This window comes from Trichomonas vaginalis, chromosome IV (genome assembly GCF_026262505.1).
Source record: "Trichomonas vaginalis G3 chromosome IV, whole genome shotgun sequence".
Classification (NCBI taxonomy): Eukaryota; Parabasalia; order Trichomonadida; family Trichomonadidae; genus Trichomonas; species Trichomonas vaginalis.
Window position 1 is genome coordinate 4,005,545 of NC_067206.1, and position 21,812 is coordinate 4,027,356.

At 33.3% G+C, this 21,812-nt stretch overlaps 8 protein-coding genes and 2 pseudogenes across 10 annotated transcripts, besides 5 other annotated features; 8 read left to right on the forward strand and 2 right to left on the reverse strand.

Annotated features, from left to right (window-relative positions):
• Positions 1-8,932: 8,932 nt before the first annotated feature.
• Positions 8,933-21,812: part of a mobile genetic element that runs on past the window's edge.
• On the forward strand, positions 12,050-12,877 carry TVAGG3_0025320 (organellar and viral DNA polymerase type B; the record flags this gene model as incomplete). Its single annotated transcript, XM_051220279.1, has 1 exon — positions 12,050-12,877. The coding sequence occupies one exon, from the start codon at positions 12,050-12,052 to the stop codon at positions 12,875-12,877; it is 828 nt and encodes a 275-aa protein (XP_051105265.1).
• Positions 13,818-13,845: a terminal%2Cinverted (terminal inverted repeat of Mariner transposon ID:TVAGG3_0025330).
• Positions 13,818-15,119: a mobile genetic element.
• On the forward strand, positions 13,914-15,039 carry TVAGG3_0025340 (annotated as a pseudogene). Its single transcript has one exon. A coding segment is annotated over exon 1 (1,126 nt).
• Positions 15,092-15,119: a terminal%2Cinverted (terminal inverted repeat of Mariner transposon ID:TVAGG3_0025330).
• Positions 15,324-16,279, forward strand: TVAGG3_0025350 (annotated as a pseudogene). The gene has a single exon. A coding segment is annotated over exon 1 (956 nt).
• On the forward strand, positions 16,353-16,928 carry TVAGG3_0025360 (organellar and viral DNA polymerase type B; the record flags this gene model as incomplete). Its single annotated transcript, XM_001278325.2, has 1 exon — positions 16,353-16,928. One exon carries the CDS (start codon positions 16,353-16,355, stop codon positions 16,926-16,928), a length of 576 nt encoding a protein of 191 aa, XP_001278326.2.
• Positions 17,892-18,152, reverse strand: TVAGG3_0025370 (uncharacterized protein; the record flags this gene model as incomplete). The annotated part of the gene is made up of 1 exon (XM_001328235.2): positions 17,892-18,152. The coding sequence occupies one exon, from the start codon at positions 18,150-18,152 to the stop codon at positions 17,892-17,894; it is 261 nt and encodes an 86-aa protein (XP_001328270.2).
• On the forward strand, positions 18,198-18,626 carry TVAGG3_0025380 (uncharacterized protein; the record flags this gene model as incomplete). Its single annotated transcript, XM_001328236.2, has 1 exon — positions 18,198-18,626. The coding sequence occupies one exon, from the start codon at positions 18,198-18,200 to the stop codon at positions 18,624-18,626; it is 429 nt and encodes a 142-aa protein (XP_001328271.2).
• TVAGG3_0025390 (uncharacterized protein) lies at positions 19,632-20,228 on the forward strand (the record flags this gene model as incomplete). Its single annotated transcript, XM_051220280.1, has 1 exon — positions 19,632-20,228. The coding sequence occupies one exon, from the start codon at positions 19,632-19,634 to the stop codon at positions 20,226-20,228; it is 597 nt and encodes a 198-aa protein (XP_051105266.1).
• On the forward strand, positions 20,259-20,699 carry TVAGG3_0025400 (repellent protein 1 family; the record flags this gene model as incomplete). The annotated part of the gene is made up of 1 exon (XM_001291709.2): positions 20,259-20,699. The coding sequence occupies one exon, from the start codon at positions 20,259-20,261 to the stop codon at positions 20,697-20,699; it is 441 nt and encodes a 146-aa protein (XP_001291710.2).
• TVAGG3_0025410 (uncharacterized protein) lies at positions 20,748-20,984 on the forward strand (the record flags this gene model as incomplete). Its single annotated transcript, XM_001291708.2, has 1 exon — positions 20,748-20,984. One exon carries the CDS (start codon positions 20,748-20,750, stop codon positions 20,982-20,984), a length of 237 nt encoding a protein of 78 aa, XP_001291709.2.
• Positions 20,985-21,149: a terminal%2Cinverted (terminal inverted repeat of Maverick-2 transposon ID:TVAGG3_0025310).
• On the reverse strand, positions 21,150-21,584 carry TVAGG3_0025420 (uncharacterized protein; the record flags this gene model as incomplete). Its single annotated transcript, XM_001300919.1, has 1 exon — positions 21,150-21,584. One exon carries the CDS (start codon positions 21,582-21,584, stop codon positions 21,150-21,152), a length of 435 nt encoding a protein of 144 aa, XP_001300920.1.

Below are 21,812 nucleotides of genomic sequence, written 5' to 3' on the forward strand. Positions count from 1 at the left end.
ACGAATAACGCGTTTTTAAAAATTAGGGCAAAATTTAATAGGATAATATTGATCATTTAAATCACCCATCATTAAATATTTTTTTCTCACTCTTTTTGTATTTCAAAGTATCGTTAGATTTTCCGGAAAATATTTAATTGGTATTGTTATAAGAATCATAACAAAAAAAGTATTATACTATTGACTTGCTTCAAATTTTCAAAGTATCTCAAATTATATTTTCTCTCTCTATTTTATTTGACTAATAATAAACCGTATTTATGGATTCATTACAATTTTCAAGAAAAATTCAAAAATTGAATGCAAAACAGGAGTTATCGTTATCGAAAATCCAAATGTTATTTTAAAAAACAGAATATAAATTTCTTATAGAATTAGAATCTATTATTTTTAATAAGCCTTTTTCCATATCATTTTGGACTTTTAACGATAATTTTCGTATGGCCGAACCACACATCCATCAATCATGCAAGCTAAAATTGAATTCAAATTGAATTTCGGCCACCCATAATTAGAATATTCAATATTTCTGCGAATACAAATATATAGTTGCTACAATGCAATAATCAAATGAATCAGAAACCATATCGAAAAATTTCTTAAAACAATCCGAAAAGTGTTAGCAGTTCTGGATTGCTGCCTCTCAAAAAATGAAGAGTATAGCTTCAATTTCCATAACTTTCTCATATCAGCTAAATTCAAGTAGGGTTGTTAGATTCCGACGATAGGTGTTCTGGAAGATTTGCTTGGTGTCATCATAGTGTCTTTAAATCAAAAATTTTATTTTGGAGTTAGTTTTATTGATTTTTCAATAAAAAACATTTCTAAAACAAGAAAATAAAACGATAAAATATTTATATTTTATATAAGGATCTTATATATTTTAAAATAAATATCATTTATTTTTTTCATGGTGTCTGTCAAACCATAATACACTATTCAAAAAATCAATGTGTTTTGCGGTTTCAAAGACACCTTCAAATTGAACGATAGCACAGACACTATTGAATTTTACCCATTGTATTTAGTTTTTACCCTTTTTATTTTTAAGAATTAATGACTGAAACAGCCGTTTTGCTATGACCTCAATCACTTTTATTTATTATTTTAAATATTATTTAATTTTATTATTTTGAATAGGCCAACTTTATATGAGAAGCTCAATTTGAGACCACTTAATACATTGAAATATCATAAATATTGAAATATTAAAAAGTGTATTTCAAAATATTGAAATTATAAAAATTTATAATACTGAAATTGAGACAAATTAATAAAATTCAATGTTTTTGAAAATAACTCTCAAATATTATTTTTTTGTTTATTTATGATGAAATAATATTGATTGCTTTAGTCAATCATAAAAACTAATTTAAGTTAAAATAATGAAAGGATAATTTGATCGTTTTTTAAAATACAATTATTTTTGATGATTTGCAAGAATCTTTGAAAAGAATATAATATAGGTTCTATTATTGTAAAATTTATCCAAATCATGTATTACATAAATTACGATTAAAAACGATAAAGAACCAAAAAGTGTGTTTTGTGTTTTGTTGTTGGGATTGCGTGTTGATGCGCGGATCCTGTTATTTCCGAAATCGACAAAAAAATTTGGAAATTTAATTTCCGAAATCGAAATTATATAGAGGTAGGGCAACGATAGGTCAAAAAGGCTTCTCTGATAGATTTCCTTGCCTTTTGGATATGCTATAATATATAGCCTAGCATGATAGGATATGATGTCAAAAGTTAGAACATAACTTAAGATCTTGAGAAAAATGAAAAACAAAAATTACATAAAAAAAGAAAAATTTTATCTAATTTGTTTTTTGGACCGAAAAGTAATTTTATTGGAATTTCAATACGACACATAGATTTTATTATTAGTAATAAATATAATGGTTACTATTAACAAGGAACCTAAACTAATGAAAATTTGATTTTAAATATTGTATATGATTATCATAGATTACCAAAATATATTCTATTTATGAGGATATAATATTGATTATTAGTAAATCGTATAAATTTAATAAATATACCATGAATATTGAATGAATTCTTGATTCATAGGGTAAAACGCGCTTTTATATGATTTAGACAGAGAATTTATGAGATGTAAATAACACAATAAAGGTTTATATTGAATATTTTTCTAAAATAAATCGAAATTATAAAAAACAATACATTTATTCATTGAAACTACTTGGACAAATATGAAACAAGCATTCAGGCAATACTTTTGAGACTTCAACGCATCTGATAATTTTATTATAACTTCACCTCTTATGCTTAGAGTGGAGGTATTGAGATCGTATAAGTATAGATGAGCTCACATTCAGATATGGATGTGTGAACTTCTGTTTCACTGCAATTTTGAATCAGAATAAACTCAAAACAAGAATAAAATGATATACTCACTCTCTAAATTGTGTTCGAGATTTAAAGTTGTATGAATAAAACGATTCATCTTTCGAAGCCTCCCATTTAATGAGAGACTTCGAAAGATGAATGTATTCATGTAGATGAAATACTATATATGACCATGTGTGATACTAAAGATATCAAAATGTTCATTTTTAAGTGCAATAGAAGGGTTATTCTCTCGTAAAATCTCAATTTAAGGAAGATTTAGAAAGAACTCCTTTCCTAAGTAGATAGTTGTGTGTTCTGTCTTTTGGTGATCAGGAACTATGAAATTAAGTCGGACAGAAAGAAGTTCTTTCAAAACAGACTCCAAATGAGTTGTTCGAAAAGAACTTCCTTCTGTATATGGATAATTGTTAGTTACCGCATGAAGTATGTGATTTGTGATGATTGAGTTCTCGATAAATCTAAAATCGGATTAAGATTAATTGAAAACTCAAGTAATTCTTTGAAATCTTTGCTGGCACTATAATAACCAAGAATGAGAATATTATGTTGAATGATGAGACGTGTCCCTATCGTAAACGAATCCATAATGGTATGGCTTCACAGTATCTTGTGTTTTGACCGACAAATATTAGCCAGTATGGTGGTCCATCTGTTCTAACTCTCGGAATGTTTTCCAAGATATCCATAAACCAAGCATTTGGTGTTGAACTAAAGATTTTATCATGAGTGCTTTTTTTGTTGCCTTAGAAACATAGGGGTCCTTGTTTGGATTCGTCATTTTTTAACCCATAAGAAATGGGTTTATTTGGCGCATTAGCAGGAGTTGCATCCAGATTTTTGCCCGCAGTGGGAACAATAGCAGAGGTGTATTTGGAGTTGGAAGGAAGATTTTGAGTACATTAGATATACTTAAGAGAAGCACACACTATTATACAAACTGTACAGAAAGGTTGGGATGTAGCACGAGATGCAACAAATCTTATTCCAAATCCTGAAACAAGAGAAAAGTTCAAGGAGGATGGACAATGTAGGAAGACAAGCAGGAAACTATTATAACAAAGCAATGACTACTATAACCAAGCAGGACACTATATGGACCAAGGTGAAAGATTCTTTAACAGAGGATATAACCATGCACAACAATGGGTAAACAATAACCAACCTCAACCGCCTCAAACGTGGGAATGTAAAGTTTTTTACTGAGATGAAATGAACAATACAGCATTGAGACAAATGGGTCAAGATGGATTTGTCGGCTTCCAGCAGTTACACAACGTGTTTGTCAAGTTCTTCCTATACCTCAGGAAGTTTTAGACCGACTTAAAAAACAACAACAACCAGTTTGAAAACAAACCAAACTAAAATTTTTTACTGAGATGAAATGACCGAAGAAGTTGAAACGGTAGATTTGACACCACAAACAAAAAGTTCAGAACCATTGTCAAAACCTGTCAAAGAACTTACAGATGAGAGAAAAATTCAATAATAGAAAGTGCCAGGTCTGGAAATACAAACCCTAACTACAAATCACTTTTCATAAAAATGGAACGGCTAGTATCTCAAAAAAGAAACAGACTCTCACAAATAAATATTTAAGTCTGAAGGAGCTTTCGAGACAACAGATGGAAAAGTTTACTTCACTGCCAACAGTTCATTATAGAACATCTCATTGACTTAGAGTCGAAATATTCTAAACTTTACAACAAACACAAAAAGTTGAAAGGAAAACAAAAAAACAATGGCATATGATATTTATGAAGATGTTGACGACACAACTGTTCCTGCAAGTGAAGTAAAGTCAGAGAAACCGAAAAGTGACGAAAAACCGATAGAAGAAGAAAACCAAAACTGGAAGATAAACCAAAACCAAAGTTTAGTTTGGAAACTAAACCAAGTCAACCTTCATTAGCTGGTATGGGTTGGCGTCAAAGACTTATGGCAGCAGGCGGTTATGTAAAGTAAAGAAAAAAAAATATTTTTTTATTTTATAAAAATGCCCCCATATAGAATGGATAGAAAGTCTGCTAGAATAAAAGCAGAGTTACAAAGATATGTTGGAGAGTTTCGAAGAAGTTTAAAATATAGAAGGGAAGACCCATAAAAGTCTATGACAAATTGTCTGGTCTTCGCTACGAAATGGATTTGGAAACAGCACGTGCCAATTATCCAAACAGACTAGAGAGGTTAGAAGAAGAACGTCTTATGGACATGCCTTTCGATGTTAGTAACCTCAAGTTGAAGGAAACTTGTTTGTTAGATGAGAAATATGAAATTCACTGTTGTGAGTCATTTGAAGTCAGAAACAAAAAGACAAAAAGAGTTTTTAGCGAATGGAGCGAAATGACGGATATGCTATTATGAAGATGGGTGGAAAACACTATCTTAAACATGTTGTCATTGCAACTCATTTTATACTGAATCCTAACAATTTACCTTTTGTAGACCATAATACCATATAAGAAACGACAATAGACTTGAAAACTTACGTTGGGTCACTCGTTCTGAAAACAATAAGAACAAAGGCAAATTTGGAGATATTGTATTCGAATTTGTCGACGAACTAGAAGAAACAATTGAAATTACAGACTATGGCAAGCATACGTTTGAGTTTTACTACTATAGCGAAGAACAAGACTCTTCTACTTTTATACCGCCGTAAACTATAGGAAATTACAAGTATATTTTACTAAGGCGGGCTATGCTTATGTAAACACTAGAGATACAGATGGAAAAATACGTTCAAATACTCTTAACAAATTCACAGAAAGCTATATGGCATACCATTTTAAAACAATATATTTTACATATATTAAATGCTTCAGGTTGAAAAACAAAGAACAAAAGTAGCAGATACAAAACCGTTAACTATATCTTTACAAATTCTGGTAGGACTATTTCAGATGAAGAAATTTCATCCCGAACATACAGGTTTGACTATCCAATTCGTTGGCTTCAAAGTCCTCAGATGCAAAGGCAATAGGATTTAGAAGAGTTTTGTTTTCAAATAGAAACTAACGCATTTATGTTCGCAGTAATATTTCATGGGCAGTATGAAGGTTCTGATGGTCTAATAGACAAATTTGACGAAATGAGAATCTTTTACATTCGTTCAGACGAAAGTCTTTGAGAAACTCTAAATGACTTTCAAACTCAAATGAACAAATATTATTGGGAATTCAAGAAAAATACGACTCTTTACTAAATGGAACATACTATCTGAACTAGAAATGACAAGATGAACTCCACCGTTTCATTTCAAAAGATTGAAATTAACCCTCCAAGAGATACAGAGTTTTTATTTTGGAAAGTAGACAAACGTTCTTGGCACAATTTCTTCGGTTACTAAACCAGAACGAACCATTACCACCAATGGTCCATTTAAATTTATACTTCCACCAGCAGATTTGACAGTTTATAGAAACGTGTTTGACCCTCAAAATTTTATGTGTCATGCAAGTTTCAGTTCAAGCAACAATATTTTCTATGATTGGTAAGGACTTTTATGACTTTGCTTCTAAATTCTACGAACCACCTAGTAACAGTTTCTCTGACTTTCAAGTTTGGTTCACAACAAATGGTGTGCAACATATTATTCCATTGTTACTTATGACTTTTATTCCGAATTGTCTTTCATATATAACTACGGAAAAGTGCTGAAAAAGTATTGAAAAATACTTTTAGGTAGCATGTTAGATCTAACACGTTTTCTAACCTCATTTCTAACATCGTAGAAAACTCATGAAAACAATTTATTTTTTGACACTTTCACAAAAACATAAAAAAGTGAAGTTAAACGTTAAGGTTTACTGAACTGGTTGGATGTCGCTCTTCTGAGTTATGTAGAACGGCTGACCGAGAAGTGAACAGTGCTCTGAGAATTTGAATTCGTGGAATTGGACTCTCTCTGTTTGGTATTTTTATCCAAGGACGTTTGTTTAGGAACTTACAAGGAGCTTCTCTTTTGGCGTCCTTTATGTTCGTCGAAAGGAGTGTTTTCTGTATTTGAATTGGAATTCCGGTCGAAGTCTCGAGATTCAGGCAGCCCTTCCAGAAATAGTGGTGAACTGACCTTGGGCTTCAATGACCTTGCGCAAGTAGTCTTTTTACGCAGTCGTTAATTAAATTAGGTAAATTCCTCGTCAAATCCTTCTGGCATTCCGATCCTTCCATCCGACAGAAAAGTTTTTCCTTCCGACAGAAAAAGTTTTCCTTCCGACAGAAAAAATTTTTCCCGACGACAAGAAAAAATTTCAGTTGTCCGTCCGTAAACCATTCAAATTTTCGAAAATTGAAACTTTTGGTCGAATTCAGAAAAGTTTTCCTTCAAGAAAAATTTTTCCTTCCGAACAGAAAAAGTTTTTCCTCGCACAGAAAAAGTTTTTCCTTCCGACAGAAAAAGTTTTTCCTTCCGACAGAAAGGTTTTTCCATCCGACAGGAACAAACAGATGATGACGTCCACCAACCGAGTCATTCCAAACCAGAGGAACCTAAGACCACAACAGTCTCCTCAGCAACCTCAGTTCCAGCAAGTACCCGAATTTCTACCAAATTTCCACTTCAAGTACTTACCCACCACAAGGCTCCCGAACTACCCTCCTCAGCCTATGCCTTACTTCCCCAACCCTTGGATGTTCCAGCAAGCTCCACCCCAGCAATTCCAATCTCAGTCCAAATCGAAGAGAGACCAAGATTCGAAGAAGGTCTGAACCGTTTACGCAAAGAGTATGCCCCACTCCAATTGAGAGAAAGTTGTTCCCGGGACAAAAATATAATTTATGTTAAATGTTAGATCTAACACGTTTTCTAACACGTTTTCTGCATCCCTCAAACTTTGTCATACTTCTTCGTAAACTAAACGTAAATGTTTTGTGAAAGAATATAGCAACCGTCCGGAATTCAGACGGTTGCTTTTATACAAAATTCATGCGGGAAACTTCTTGAGTTTTTGGTTGAAAGAATACTGCGTGGAGCCAAAAGTGGCTCACCTCAAACAAGCATTTATGAGCTTACCAAAAGGGTGTTACTGAATGAAATTCAAAGGTATTATCATACATCCCTGACCTCGTTCATTTTGTTCCCGGACAAAAATATAATTTTAGGATAGAATGGTTAGATCTCACCTGTTTTTTCACCTCTTTTTTCACCTCTTGAATTTTGTAAGACTTTCTTCGTAAATGTTTGTCAAGACTTCTTCGTAAATTTTGTCAAGACTTCTTCGATATGAAGTGTAAAGACCCAAATATAATTTAGGGTAGAAGGTTAGATCTCACCTGTTTTTATTCACCTCTTTTTCACCTCTTGAATTTGTTCAAGACTTCTTCGTAAATGTTTTGTCAAGACTTCCTTTCGTAAATGTTTTCGTTATCCACTTTGGTGCAGCTCAGTCCAGTAGTCAATGAAATTTACACAAAATATAATTTAGGGTAGAAGGTTTAGATCTAACCCTGTTTTCTAACCTGTTCTTCTACCCTCGTGAATTCTTCATAATTTTCCTGTAAGATAGAAAAAGAAAGTTTAGTTTTTATTTCATTTTTTTGTAATTTTTTGTATAAAAACTGATTTCAGGGATTTTTTTGACGAAGTGTCAAACGTTCACTCGTCAAAAAATAACAGTTTATAATGAAAAAAGTGTCCATTTTTTTTTGTATTTTTTTGTATAAAAGACATGATTTCAGATTTTTTGACGAAGGTGCAAACGTTCATCTTCAAAAAAATAAGCAGTTTAATAACTGGAAAAAGTGTCATTTTTTGTATTTTTTGTATAAAAGACCATGATTCAGGGATTTTTTTGACGAAATTGCAAAACGTTCACTTCGTCAAAAAATAACATCATATAATGAAAAAGTGTCATTTTTTGTATTTTTTTGTATAAAAGACAATGATTTCAGGTATTTTTTTGAACGAAGTGCAAAACGTTTCACTTCGTCAAAAAAATTAACATTATAAAATGAAAAAGTGCATTTTTTGGTTTATTTTTTTGTATAAAAGAATTGATTTCGGGATTTTTTTGAACCGAAGTGCCAACGTTCACTTCGTCAAAAAATAAAGTTATATAATGAAAAAGCTGTCATTTTTGTATTTTTTTGTATTTGACGAGAATAGTCCGGGTAGATGGTTAGATCTAACACGGTTTTTCTAAACACGTTTTCTAACCTACATCTTGAATTTGTCAAGAATTCTTCGTAACATGTTTTTCAAGACTTCTTCGTAATGTTTGTCAAACTTCTTCGTCATGTTTTGTCAAGACTTTCTTGTAATGTTTTGTCAAGGACTTCTTCTACATGTTTTTCTAACCTCAAATTTCTACCCTCTTTGATTCATGACTTTTCGTAAATGTTTTGTCAAGACTTCTTCGTATGAGTGTAACAGGACCAAAAAATATAATTTAAGGTAAAGGTTAGATCTACCTGTTTTTTCCCTAAACCTGTTTTCTACCCTCTTGAATTTTTCATGGAATTTTCCCGAAAATAAAAAATAAAAGTAGTTTTATTTTTTATTTTTTTTTTATTTTTATAAAAAAACAAAATGTCAGTCCGAAGCAACAACATTCAAACAACACACCAAAACTCGTTAGTCATGATCCAACATCTATGTTATAGAAATGAAAAGCTTCATTCCTTCTTCATATACTTTTGAACAGAAATCAGAAGATAAGCAGGAACTTTTAACAAGTATTTGGACTGTGTGCGAAAGATGAACAAAATGAACAGTATCTTTCGACATGCAGGACTGTGAACATTTAACCCAAATTGCCTGAAATCCAACAACAAAAAGCTCACTATTCTGAATCGATGAAATTGAAGTGAAACCAACTGACTCAGTAGAAATAAAGAAGTTCATACGAAAGGTAAACTATGAATTCTTGGATTTCATTGCAACCATAAGGTTATGGACAAAATTGCGACATGGTATATAAGAATGTTTTGACATATATAAATCTGAAGAAGTTTAAGAACCTACGACAATTTGTTTCGTTAGTTCTGAATGTGTATGGCAGATAAGAGATAAGATAAAAGATGTAAATATGGAACCAAGACAAATACAAACCAGCAGCTTTTGAGATGAAAGAGCAATTGACGCCTTAGTTGTTTAGCAGTAAGTTTCAGAATATAACGCAAAAATGAACCCGCAATAAGTTCAAAATGTAAGGCCAGCAATGAGGAATATAAACTACTCCGTCAAAGAGATTAGATAAGAATGAGAAACGCTATGCAGATTTAAGAAAGAAATGTCAAACATTGAGTTTGAAACAGTAAAAAGATAGACAATGACACCAAAGTGGTTAGAATAGGTGATTTAAACGTAAGATACTCAAAGAAATACAACAAATATTCTTTGTCAGACATTATACCCATCTGGAAGAAACCGAAGGACTGGGTTAGAATTGCTTCTACTCAGAAAATTTGACAAGAAATCCTGAGCTTATGATATCGTAAGATTTCTATGGAACTACAGCCACTATTCATATGACAAAAGTCTTATACCAATAGTTTTGTTATGGTTAGACCCAGTTGTTGGATATAACTTCATAACTATGGTCTCATTCGATACGAACGTTTCAAGTGAAGGCTACTTTTCATCGATTCAGAACACGAAGGACTTCAATACAAAGAGATATAAGATAGGAAGGACAATAATATAACTCAAAAGATATGACAGTACAGTTCAATAGAGTCAAGGTTGGTTTGTAATGATATGAGAGCTGCAGAAACAGAACTACTTTAAAAGTTTGAGAAATGTATGTGCTCCCATAAAAGGTAAAGAAACGTTGAAGTAGATGAGATAGATAAAGCTATAAAAATGTATTTGACGAACAGTTGCTGAAAAAACATGAAAGCGTTTATTTTTGGTCTTTTTGTGAAAGTCAGAAAATAACGCTAATTTTTTATAAATTTGACGAAGTGTTCAACCTGTCACTTGTTCAAAAAAAATCCCTGAAATCATTCTTTACATACAAATAAATGAAATAAAACTTAACTTTATTTTTTTATTTCGGAAAATCATGAAAATTCACGAGGGTAGAAAACAGGTTAGCAAAACCAGGTTGATCTAACCTTGCTGACCCTAAAATATATTTTTGTCTGATTACAGCCTCATTTACGAAGAAGTTTATCTCTCTCTTTTTTAATTTGGCTCCTGGTTTGAAAGGTTATTATGTTCATAGACTTTTAGTAAACGCTGTATCAATCTGGGCTTCACCTCGTTATGCTTGTTATATTTTCATGATGTTAGATGAACTATATAAAGCAGAACGTGAAGATATGGAAATGAAACTTCAAGCAAAAGATGAAGTCATTGAATCCAAAGACAAAAGCATACAGAAAAGAATACCACGTTCAGTACCAAAAGGAAAGGAAAAGAGTTATAAGTATATGATATATACTGAAGAGTTGGAGAAAGAAGAAGACGGTGACATGGTTATGTTGCATTTAGTCAGAAGAAACAACAAGAGCTTTTATGACTTAGCTAAAATATATAAATCTGACAGAAACTGGTTCTATCGTGAAAACTTACCGATTTCAATGACACCGAATGAAGATGTTAAACAGATAGTTCAAGACACACTTCCTCAAACACACTATGACATCAAAGGTTGCACAATACTTACATTCAAAGAAGACTTAACATTACTGAAGGAAAAAATAACAGAATATTTCGATAACTTCAAAGAGGAAGAATGAAAAAAATCTCGTCGGGTGCCACGTTAGAACCATAGTGGAGAAAACCATGATAAAAACAAAACGCTCCATGTCGATCATAATCGACGAAGTGCAAATCTTCACTTCGTCAAGTTTATTTTGTTTTTACCATTTAATTGTTGTAAAATGTCGATATGAAGAATGAAAAAAATATATTTTTGCTTAAATGACGTCAGGGTCAATTTCTTCAACCATTTCACTTCCTTCGTCAATGTCAATAGAAGCTTCTTCAACCTTTGGTAAGAATTTCTGTATAACATCTTTGTTCGTTATTGTCTTCAGAGATGAAGGATAATATTTCACATTTGTTTCACCCTTCTTATATTCTTTCTGTTCGGAAAGATTCATAGCAATACTGAAGAAGTCAATGTTAGAGTTCTTTATGACAGTATAATGAGTATCTTTGACATTCACGAAGAAACTCTTTTGTTTCAAAACTACTGCTAACTCTTGTGAAGTATAACGTTTGCGGTCAATGACGATAGCTAATGGTCTGACATACTGACCGAACTTAGATTCTTTCACAAACTTCTTGTTAAAGATAACATTAACATTTGAAGCACCATTGAACTCATTCTTGATGGCATTAGCGAGAGCATTGTATGAAAAGAACTTGCAATCTTGCATGTGTTTCATTATAATAAAAAGTTCGAAATATTTTAAAACTAGCCTTAAAAAATCTAAGCTAATTTTTTTCTAAGAAATTTTTTTATTTCCTACTAAAGATGTATCGGAAGTTGTCTAAGTTAGAACACTCGGAAATAAAACAACTTCTTACAGAAGCTAACATAGATGTTGCAAAACATTACGCGACAAACAAAAAATCACTCGCTGACATCCTCAATGACTACAATGGTGAAATAACTTATGATAGAATTCATGAGTTCATAAATGCAAGAGCATTTCCTTTAAATGACGTTGCTATTGACTTATATCATAGACGTTCATACCTCATGAAGTAAGAAGAGAAATGTTTGACATAACAAATGCGAACGTTGGTCATACTCGTAAAGCTCTTTCGCATGATGTTCGTCAAGAGATGTTTGACATAACAAATGCAAACGTTGGTGAAACAAGAAGAAGAGACGACACACTGAAACAACAGAGAAGAGAGATGTTTAAAAGTGCTATAGAACAAGTTCGCAAAGCTAATAATGTCATTCGTTCCATTGACGACAAACCAAAAGAAGGTGAGAGATGGTTAAAGAAAGATGAAGAGAATAGGAAGAGAAATGTGAAGTCAGGCAATAGACTCATTGACTTTAACATCGAAGCTTTAGATGAACCAAACAGAGAATATTTACACAAACATTTCGGTAAGGTTTTCATGAGACTCTTAGAGAAGATTAAAATAAACTCACAACAGAGATGGATGGTATGTTATAAACTTGGTGGAAAGTATGAATGTTCTACGTTAAACCTCAATAATATTGGAACATTACTACATCAGCTCTTGAAGGAGAACTTTATATCAGAGATAGAAGCAAATGCTGCAGGTATTGTTGAAATGCACTATGACTTCTTCTTGACAAACATAAAGAATCTTACTGAAATAAAGATGTATGATTTAACAGAATATGAAGGCTTAACGATGTCAGATGTAAAGAAAGGCAAACCAAAAAAGAGACCATATAGAGATGAAAGCACACTGACAAATGACCAGAAAGCCATTTTGGAAGCTCTTAAGCAAACAGGAAACCCAGCACTTATAGAAAGCTTTTGGAAAGATAATGGTGAAAAGAAGTTTTATAAGAAGAGAAGCGGTCAGTTTGGTAGTATCTTTGCACATTACCTATAAATCTTGAACGCTACCAAATCTTCAATGAACTGAACAAAAGAACTGCAACACTTATGACAGAAGATAACTGCTTCGTTTATGCTTGCATTCAGGCTGGAGTAAATGAAGAAACTATTGACCACATGAGAGAAGTCATTCGTGTTAGAGACTTTCCTCAAAGTAAAGTACAAGAAATTTCTGACGCAACTGGTATAGCATTTAATGTTACCATTGGTTACTTCAATGACTCAAGACATAATGAAATAAAGAGATATATACCAAAAGAATGTGAAACTGTTCGAACTATTGACTTACTTCTTGTTGAAGACCACTACATGCTAAACGAAAGATTACCAATGACAACATATTTCATTCGCAACTATATAGAAATCTTGAAGGAGTGTGGTGGAATGAACATTGAGAAACAGATGAAGATTTATACAAAGAGAGAAGATAAATATGGAGTTCGCATGGATAGAACTACACCGCTATGGGATGTTATGAAAACATTGTGGGAGTGCAAATATTTCGAACCTATTTCTTATGGAGAACTTTTCACATATACGACTGACTTATATAAACAGAACCTTGCACCATTTAAAGATTTGACATATGCTCCAAAGTATTGTGTACAACTGAAGAAGAAAGCCGAGTCAAAAGAAGTAAATAAAGCTAAATGTAAGTTCATTCCTGAGCACGTTTTCTTTGCTGACTTTGAGTGTAGTACGGATGGCTTTCATAAAGCTTTTAACATCTGTTATGACAGTGAAGATGGTTCAGTGAGTGAAAGCATTTGGGGTCAGAACTGTGCAACAGAATTTTTGGAACGACTTCCTGACAAGAGTTTAATATATTTCCATAACCTCAGTTATGATATAAACTTCATCTTAAGACACATGACAGAAGTGAAAGGAACTCCCATCATTAAAGGTTCACGAACAATGCAAATAACTGGCTTATATAGGGTGTCCAAAGGTGCGTTTAGCACAGCGCTCTATATCAGACTATTAAAGGAGATATATGCTGATTATAAATATATAATAAAAAATATGAATATATGTATATGATGAGTATGTTGTATTTTGGCGCCATGCCGGGATATAAAATGAATTTTGAGACAAGAGGCGGTTTCGCGGGAAATTTTGGCGGGATTTTTTTCATTTTTTTAATGAATCATAAAGAAAACATCCTCGCTCTTGCAAAAAAATACAAAGACTGTAAAAAATCTACGAGACATTGGTAAAATGCTTCGGTATGGATGCTCCTAGCTATTCCACTGTAACGTATCATGTTAGGATGTATCACTTCATGAACAAAAAGGCGCCCATCATAAAAATTGACAAAAAATCGCCGGATCAAAGAAAAATCAAGCAATTCTTCAAGCGCTAGATGAAGACCCAAGAGCATCACTCAGAAGGATAGAGGAGATGACAAAGATACCACGTACAACAGTCAGTTATTATCTGCACAATTATTTGAGCTACAAACTAGCGTATACACGTTGGGTTCCGCACAACCTTAATTCAGTTCAAAAAAAATCTAGAGTCCAATCTTCGAAAGAGCTCCTCTCTATATTGGGTGCGTATCAATCCAAGAAGTTTCGCTTTTTAGTAACAGGGGACGAGTCTTGGTTTCAATATGCAACAGAAGCCAAAATCATGTGGATCCCGAAGGATGAAAATCCGCAAACATTCCCGAAGAAAAAAAATTGACACACCAATGATGATGTTGTCGGTTTTTTGGGGCGTGAATGGCATCATCGCAATTGATATTCTTCAAAAACCTAATACGATGAATGCTCAGTATCTAATTGACAATGTTCTTACTCAAATTATCAATTCTGATGAGTTTGAGAAATCCAAACAACAAAAACAAAAGTTTGCAATTCATTTTGATAATTCAAGAGTTCACAAAAGTCATAAGGTAATGAATTACTTGGTGGAAAACAATGTCAAAGTTGTTCCAAACCCAATTTATTCACCTGATATTGCACCCTCTGACTTTTATTTATTCGGCACGCTAAAAAGAGAGCTGAAGGACGCGAATTCGCGAGTCCAGATGATCTTGAAAATTTTGTAAGAGAGCAATTTGAGCAATTTTCTCATGATGATTTAAAGCGTGTCTTTCAAGCCTGGATCGATCGCTGCGAACGCGTGATTGAATCCAATGGTGATTATATTTAAATAAACTTTATATATATGTAACTTGTTTATTTCTATTCGCAGTATTCAGGTTTGTGCTAAACACACCTTTGGACACCCTATATAAAGGAAGGGCAATTATTATAAAAGACTCTTACAGTGTTATAAATAAGAAGCTTAAACTATTTCCTGCTATGTTTAACTTACAAACAGGACCGAAAGAAGTATTTCCATACAACTACTACAGCAGTACTTTGTTAGCAAATGACAACAGAACTGGTGTCATTTCTGAAGCATGTAAGTTTATCCAGGATGCAGATACATTTATGAAAAACATAGATTCCATCAAAGGTTGCAGAATAGATGAAAACCATTTCGATTTAGAAAAATATAGCTCATTTTATTGCAAACAAGATGTAAGAATTTTAAGAGAAGGTTTTGTTAAGTTCCGCAATGACTTATTGAAAGAGTTTGATTTAAACGTTTATGACTACGTTAGTATTTGTTCAATTGCTAACAAATTATTTGAGAACAGAGTGTACTTCCCGAATGGAAATTTATATGACCTCTCAAATAAACCAAGAGAATTTATTTCGAGATGCATTCAAGGTGGAAGATGTATGTTGTCAGATAACATGAAACAAAAGAGCGAAAAGAAACTCATTGCTGATTTCGACGCTGTTTCATTATATCCATCCGCTATAGCAAGACTTTATACTTTAGAAGGTATTCCAAAGGTTATGAAGAAAGAAATGTTAAGCACAGAGTATCTCATGAGACATTTATTCGATGACGACCAAAAGGAACCCATTGGTGAAAAGTTTATGTCTGGCTTCTTTGTTCTCATTAAGATAACAGAGATTGGAATACATAGACACTTTCCTTTAATAGTTTGTGACCCTGAACTAAATCCAGAACTTAACGTTCCCAGAAGTTCAAACACTTGCTGTTTAATGTATGTTGACCATATAACATTACAAGACCTCATAAAATATCAAGGTGTCAAATGTGAAGTGTTGCAAGGATACTATTACGATGGAAACAGAGATATTAGAATAAGAGATGAAGTAAAGAAGTTGTTTGAGTTAAGGTTAAAGTATAAGAAAGAAGGAAATCCTTTGCAAGAAAATATAAAGCTCATTCTGAACAGTATTTATGGCAAAACTATTCTATATCCTATTGAGTCAAAAATAACCATAGTAGATGACAAAGATGCTATAAGATATGCCATCAGAAACTACAACCATATAGTGAAGTTCGAAGGTTTGGATGGTTCAGATAAAACTATTTTCAAGCTATCGAAAAGCATTTGCAGACACTTTAACTTCTGTCCACTTGGTGTTAACATTCTGTCTATGTCGAAGAGAATAATGTGTGAAGTATTCTGTACTGCTGAAGATATGGGACTTCAAATATTTTACCAGGACTGCGATAGCATGCATATTTTCAATGAAGACATTCCAAAGCTTGCAGCAGAGTTTAAGAAGAGATACGGTAGAGAACTTATTGGTAAAACATTAGGTCAGTTCCATTCTGACTTCGCAGAAATAACACCTGGAAAACAAAGTTTAGCATACAAGTCAATATTTTGTGGAAAGAAGACTTACATAGACTTACTCACGAATGATTTAAATGAAGTTGCATTTCATGCACGTTGTAAAGGTGTAAAACAAGACGTTCTTGCTTTAACAGCTAATGAAATGTTTCCTGAAGCTATACAATGCTATTACAATGAAGATAAGAACATTCACATACCTGTTGGAACATATGACAAAGACTCTGAGTTCAGTTTAATGAAACTTTACAAAGCACTTCATGATGGTCAGGAGATTGGATTTGACTTATGTAAGTCTTCTAGTCCTTGCTTTGCTGAAAAGTTTAACTTCTCAATAACGACTAAAACAAGCTTTATTCGTAAGTTGAAGTTCTGAGGTCATTTATTTTTGTCAGCAGTGAGACCATTCGTGATAAAAATAAGCCGCTAGCGGCATGGGCAAAGCCCATGTGGTCATTTACAATACAGCTATTGTAGAATTTAAGAGTTGTGCTTCAATGTAGAGACAGTCCTTATGGTCTGGAGGTAAGAACACTGGGCAGTTATGGTCATGAGTGGAGTACATGTCTATCCAAAACTCACGATTGAAGCCAGTTAATTTATAGTATTTAGGGTTAGGAAGTGGTGAAGTTCTTGTATGACCAATGAACTCATTTTCAACTCCCTTACTTAAGTTTGAATATAATATAGCTTGCTTTCTATCCCAAATGCCAGTTGTTACAATCTTTGAAAATTCATTTTTCCTCGGAAGCATTGCGTCATAATTGAAAACATTCTTGAAGTCTTCATTGGGTTCAGAGATTTGAAATCTTATACGTAATGGATTTTCTTTCTTTTTAGCGACTTCATTGAATGGTGAGAATACAATGAATTGACAGTCATGTGTTCCATCTTCATTTTCATTAAATTCATAATGAAAGTCTATAAGTTGTGGCTGACTACCTTCTTCTTTCAGTTGTGCAAGAAACTCACGTAAAGGCTGTAAAGTTTGTACTTCAATGTTGAACTTTTTCTCGAACATCTCATTAAATGAAATCATACATTGCAACAATGTTGTATCGTCTTTAAAGTATTTGTATATGTGAATGTTTTGGGCGCTTAAAGACTGTTCGTCATTTTCTATCTCGACTTGAAGTATAAAGTCAACCTTTCTGAAAGCACGTGTTATATACATAGATGTTATGCCAATGTACTTCTCTTCATTTATGTTCACAATCCAGTCTGTTGGAAACTTAAACGTTACTCTGTTCCCCTTTATTTTGACGTCAGGGTTTTCACTACTGAACGCAACAGATAACGGTATTTGTCTATACATTTAATTCGGATAAAAATAAACCATTTACTCTTTCTTTGCTTCAGCTTCTTTAGCTTTTGCTTCAGCTTCTTCTCTAGCTTTCTTCGCCAGTAGTCTTGGGTTCTTTTGTCTTCCAGCAGCTAATGCAGCAAGTTGTTTTTCACTAAGTTTTCTCTTTGGTTTCTCTGGCTTTTGTTCTGGTTTTTGTTCCTTCAGTTCGGATAAAATTTGCTCACGAATTTCTTTCTTCAATGCTTCAACATCTATGACCCCTTGGGTCTTGTCCGTAGGGCTTGTCTGAGTCATTTGACTGCGGATAAAAATCTAACTTAAAACTTTAACCGATGTAAAATGAGCTTGTCAAAATCAGAGCGAGAGTCTATTATATTAAATGACGCCAGAGGAATACAACATCCTTTCTATTACGTAAGTCAGAGTAAAGATGGTAAAATATATGTAAGAAAAAGAAAGGTTCCATTAGCGAATACAGAGAGCGACAGCATTAAGGTGCATGGCACCGAGGGCGAAGCCCATATAAAACCTTCTATTCAAACTGAAAAGTCAATAGAACCAGAAGAAAAGAAGCCAGATGTTCTTTCAATAACGAACCAAGAGCTTATTGCAAAGTTCGTGAATTTCATTGAAAAACAAACCGAGTCAAAGAACCCCGACCCACCAGTGAAAGAAGTTGAGACAAAAGAGAATGTACAGTTCATTGAAAATGTCAAGAAACAACTTCCACCACGAATGCCAAGAAGAAGAGTGAGAATAATGAAGTAAATAGATATTTTTATCTGAAGTAAATACATGCAGAACGAACAGCTAAACGAATTTACTCCAGCAGAGCATATTCATCAGATTCGCTCATATTTTGATATCATAGACAATGCAGTTCAAATTGGTGACACTAATAGAAAATATTCTGACGCAAAGATTCCATCACAACCTGGAACTGCTAAAGATAACACATGGGTAACATTCAATCTCTCACCTCCTGGTGAAAATATGTTGGACCTTTACAATACATTCATTACGTATAAAATGGAAGGTCAATTTATTGTAGATAAAGAAATTGGTTCAGGTTCCAATAAAACAAACCCACTAGGATTTTGGATTGGTTTCGATGACGCTTTCTATGCAGTTGCTGGATATCAAATCCTTGCAAATGGTCGTATCGTATATTCTCAAGACAACGCAAGAGAAGAAGCATATATAACTTCAAACTCACAAACTACCGAACAAATAAAGAAAGTAGATGTTTTCTCAAAGACTCGACATGAAGATGTATGGAGTCATTCGGGAACATGCAGAACAGGACAAATTGTTAGTGGTCCAATTACAGCAGGAAAATCATTTGATTTTAAGCTTCGTTTAAGAATTCCTGTTAGAAGATTCCTTCCATTAGAAGCTATTCGATTTATTCCAGCTTTTGCAGGAAACATTCAGCTTAAAGTAAAGTTCAGTAGCGACGCCTTACAATGCACATCTATATCTGTAAATGATATCATTGCTTTCAATCCAACTCTTAAAGTTGCATTTGCTTCAGATTCAAATCCACCGACAAATAAATTTGTTCCATGGAATGAACCATTCACTATGATAACGAAGGCAATAGAAGCTAGTGGAACAGTTACTATTACAACTGTAACCCAGCAACTATTTCGAACAAAGATGGATTTTAATGAATGTTTCATTCATCCAAAATCATTCTCTTTAGACCCTAACATTTATACAGAACTTGTAGAACATTATACAAACGAGGCTTTATGTTTTCCTGTTAAAGTTATGGATTGGATTCCTATGGACGGTTCATTCTCAAAGAATACAGATAGTTCAAGTGCAACATTTACAGCAGCTTATACGCCTATTAATGTTAAAAGTATTTGGGCACTATTTAGAAAGAAAGACAACTATTATGTTAATTTTGAGAACCCTAAGTTTAAATATCTTCAGCTTTCCATGGGAGCTTATGGAAATATGCCTGCAGAACCTGAAAAATCATATGGACCTGTATTTTATGAAATGGTTGCGAACGCTTGCAATACAAACAATGATATGATAGGATTTAATGAAGATGTTATGAGGTCATTGGTGGATGATGGTAGTGTGGAACATAAATGGGATAGCTATGACAACACACATTTCTTATGTGGTTTTCCAACAGAAGTGGACTTTTGCTTCCAGCAAGGTCAAACATCTACTGCTCCAATAACATACAAATTGTCTGTTAAAGGACCTATTGAACTAGCAACTGAAAATGTACCAAAGCCACTTATTGGATTTATGAGGGATTGTTGCTTTGCCATTCAGGTAAGACAGTCAGGCATCCCCATAATAAGATTAGATGACTATAACTTAGCTACGGACGACAGTGAGGAATAAAGGATGAACGTTTATTTTTAAAGCTTATAAATGAGTTCTTCATCAAGCTCTCGCGAACCTTCACCATCTATGAAACAAACTTTACCAAACGATTATGGAGCACCTATTGAATATTTCTTACGAGCTGCACAATGGCAAAGAGCAGTCTCACCAAGGTTAGGTGTTCCACCAGCTCCTGTCAAAAATAGCATTTGGTCAAGTCCTTATATAAGATATGGTCTCCAACTAGGTTTGCTAGCTACAGCAGGAGCAGTTATGATGTTGAAAAGAAATAAAGCAAATGTTGTAAATAATACTGAAGTAGCTGAAGTTAAACAAACTCCAACACCTTCACAAGCAAAACCTTCAATGACTCCTGAACCTATGGAAGTACAAACTCCTGTTCAAAAGTCAACTCCTAAACCGACTCCAACATTTAAACCAGAACCTACTCCTCAAATAAATCGTAAAACTCCTGCGTTTCCTTACTGAAAAAATAACGTTATTTTTATTTAATATTAAAATTTTTATTTGATTGAAATGACGACTAAAGTCACTGAAGCAATGAAACAAAAGTTTTTGGTAGAATACATTAAATCAGGAACTATTCCAGAAGGTTTTTACATTCATACTATGAAGGATGGTAGAGTTCAGTTTAGAAAGATAAAGCAACCATTAGATAAAGAAGGTATATTAAGGAAGATTAAACTTCATGAGGACAACATTGCTGAACTTAAGAAGAAGTTAGAAGAGTTGGAGAAAGGAAGAGAGTTATAAAGCAATGAATTCAACAAGGTTAGAAATGAGGGTAGAAATGAGGTTAGATCTACCCTTCTACCCTAAATTTATTTTTGCGCTATGTTTTCATACGTGTGAGGGTGGTGATATCATTAATTTTTAAGTTTATTTTTATATAAATGACAGAACAAAAATATAACATTTCTACTCAGCAGGAATGAGACCCTTACTGACTATGTATTCGTTTAATGCTTGATGAAAACAATGGTGCATATTATCGTATGGGTATACACAACGTCTGTTTCCATCGTCGTCGTATATGTAGAGCTCAAATCCAGTCCAACCTTCTTTTGTACAATATGTAGCTTTATTTAAGTATGCATTTATGTAGATAAGGCAATTTTCTTCATCGCTCCAGAAATAATTTTTGTTCTTTGTTGAAATAGTTTTCGTTCCTCTGCGACCATAAGGAATGTATGCAATGAACTTTGCGTCATAAGGGATTGTAATATATTCAGGGTTTCTTTCATCGTCAATGGGTCTATCTTTGTTAAAATGCATGTTTCTCAGTTTTACTTGAGTTTTGAATAGTTCACGGAAACGTTCTGGGAAAGAGTCATAGTAAATGTAGTCAGACATGTCTTTACAATGAAATAAAAAATTAAAAAAATAAAATAAGGTTATTTTTTATTTAGTGAGGACGGTAGTGAATTCGTTAGTGAAGTCATTGGTGAAGTCATTAGTGAAGTCGTTTATGTGTCAGATGGTTTTGTAAATATTTAAGGTTAAGTTGGTGTTATGGTTGTGTTGTAAAATATACGTTACTGGTTTCGTAAAGTGTCAAAACCGCTAAGTGGTGTACGGAGG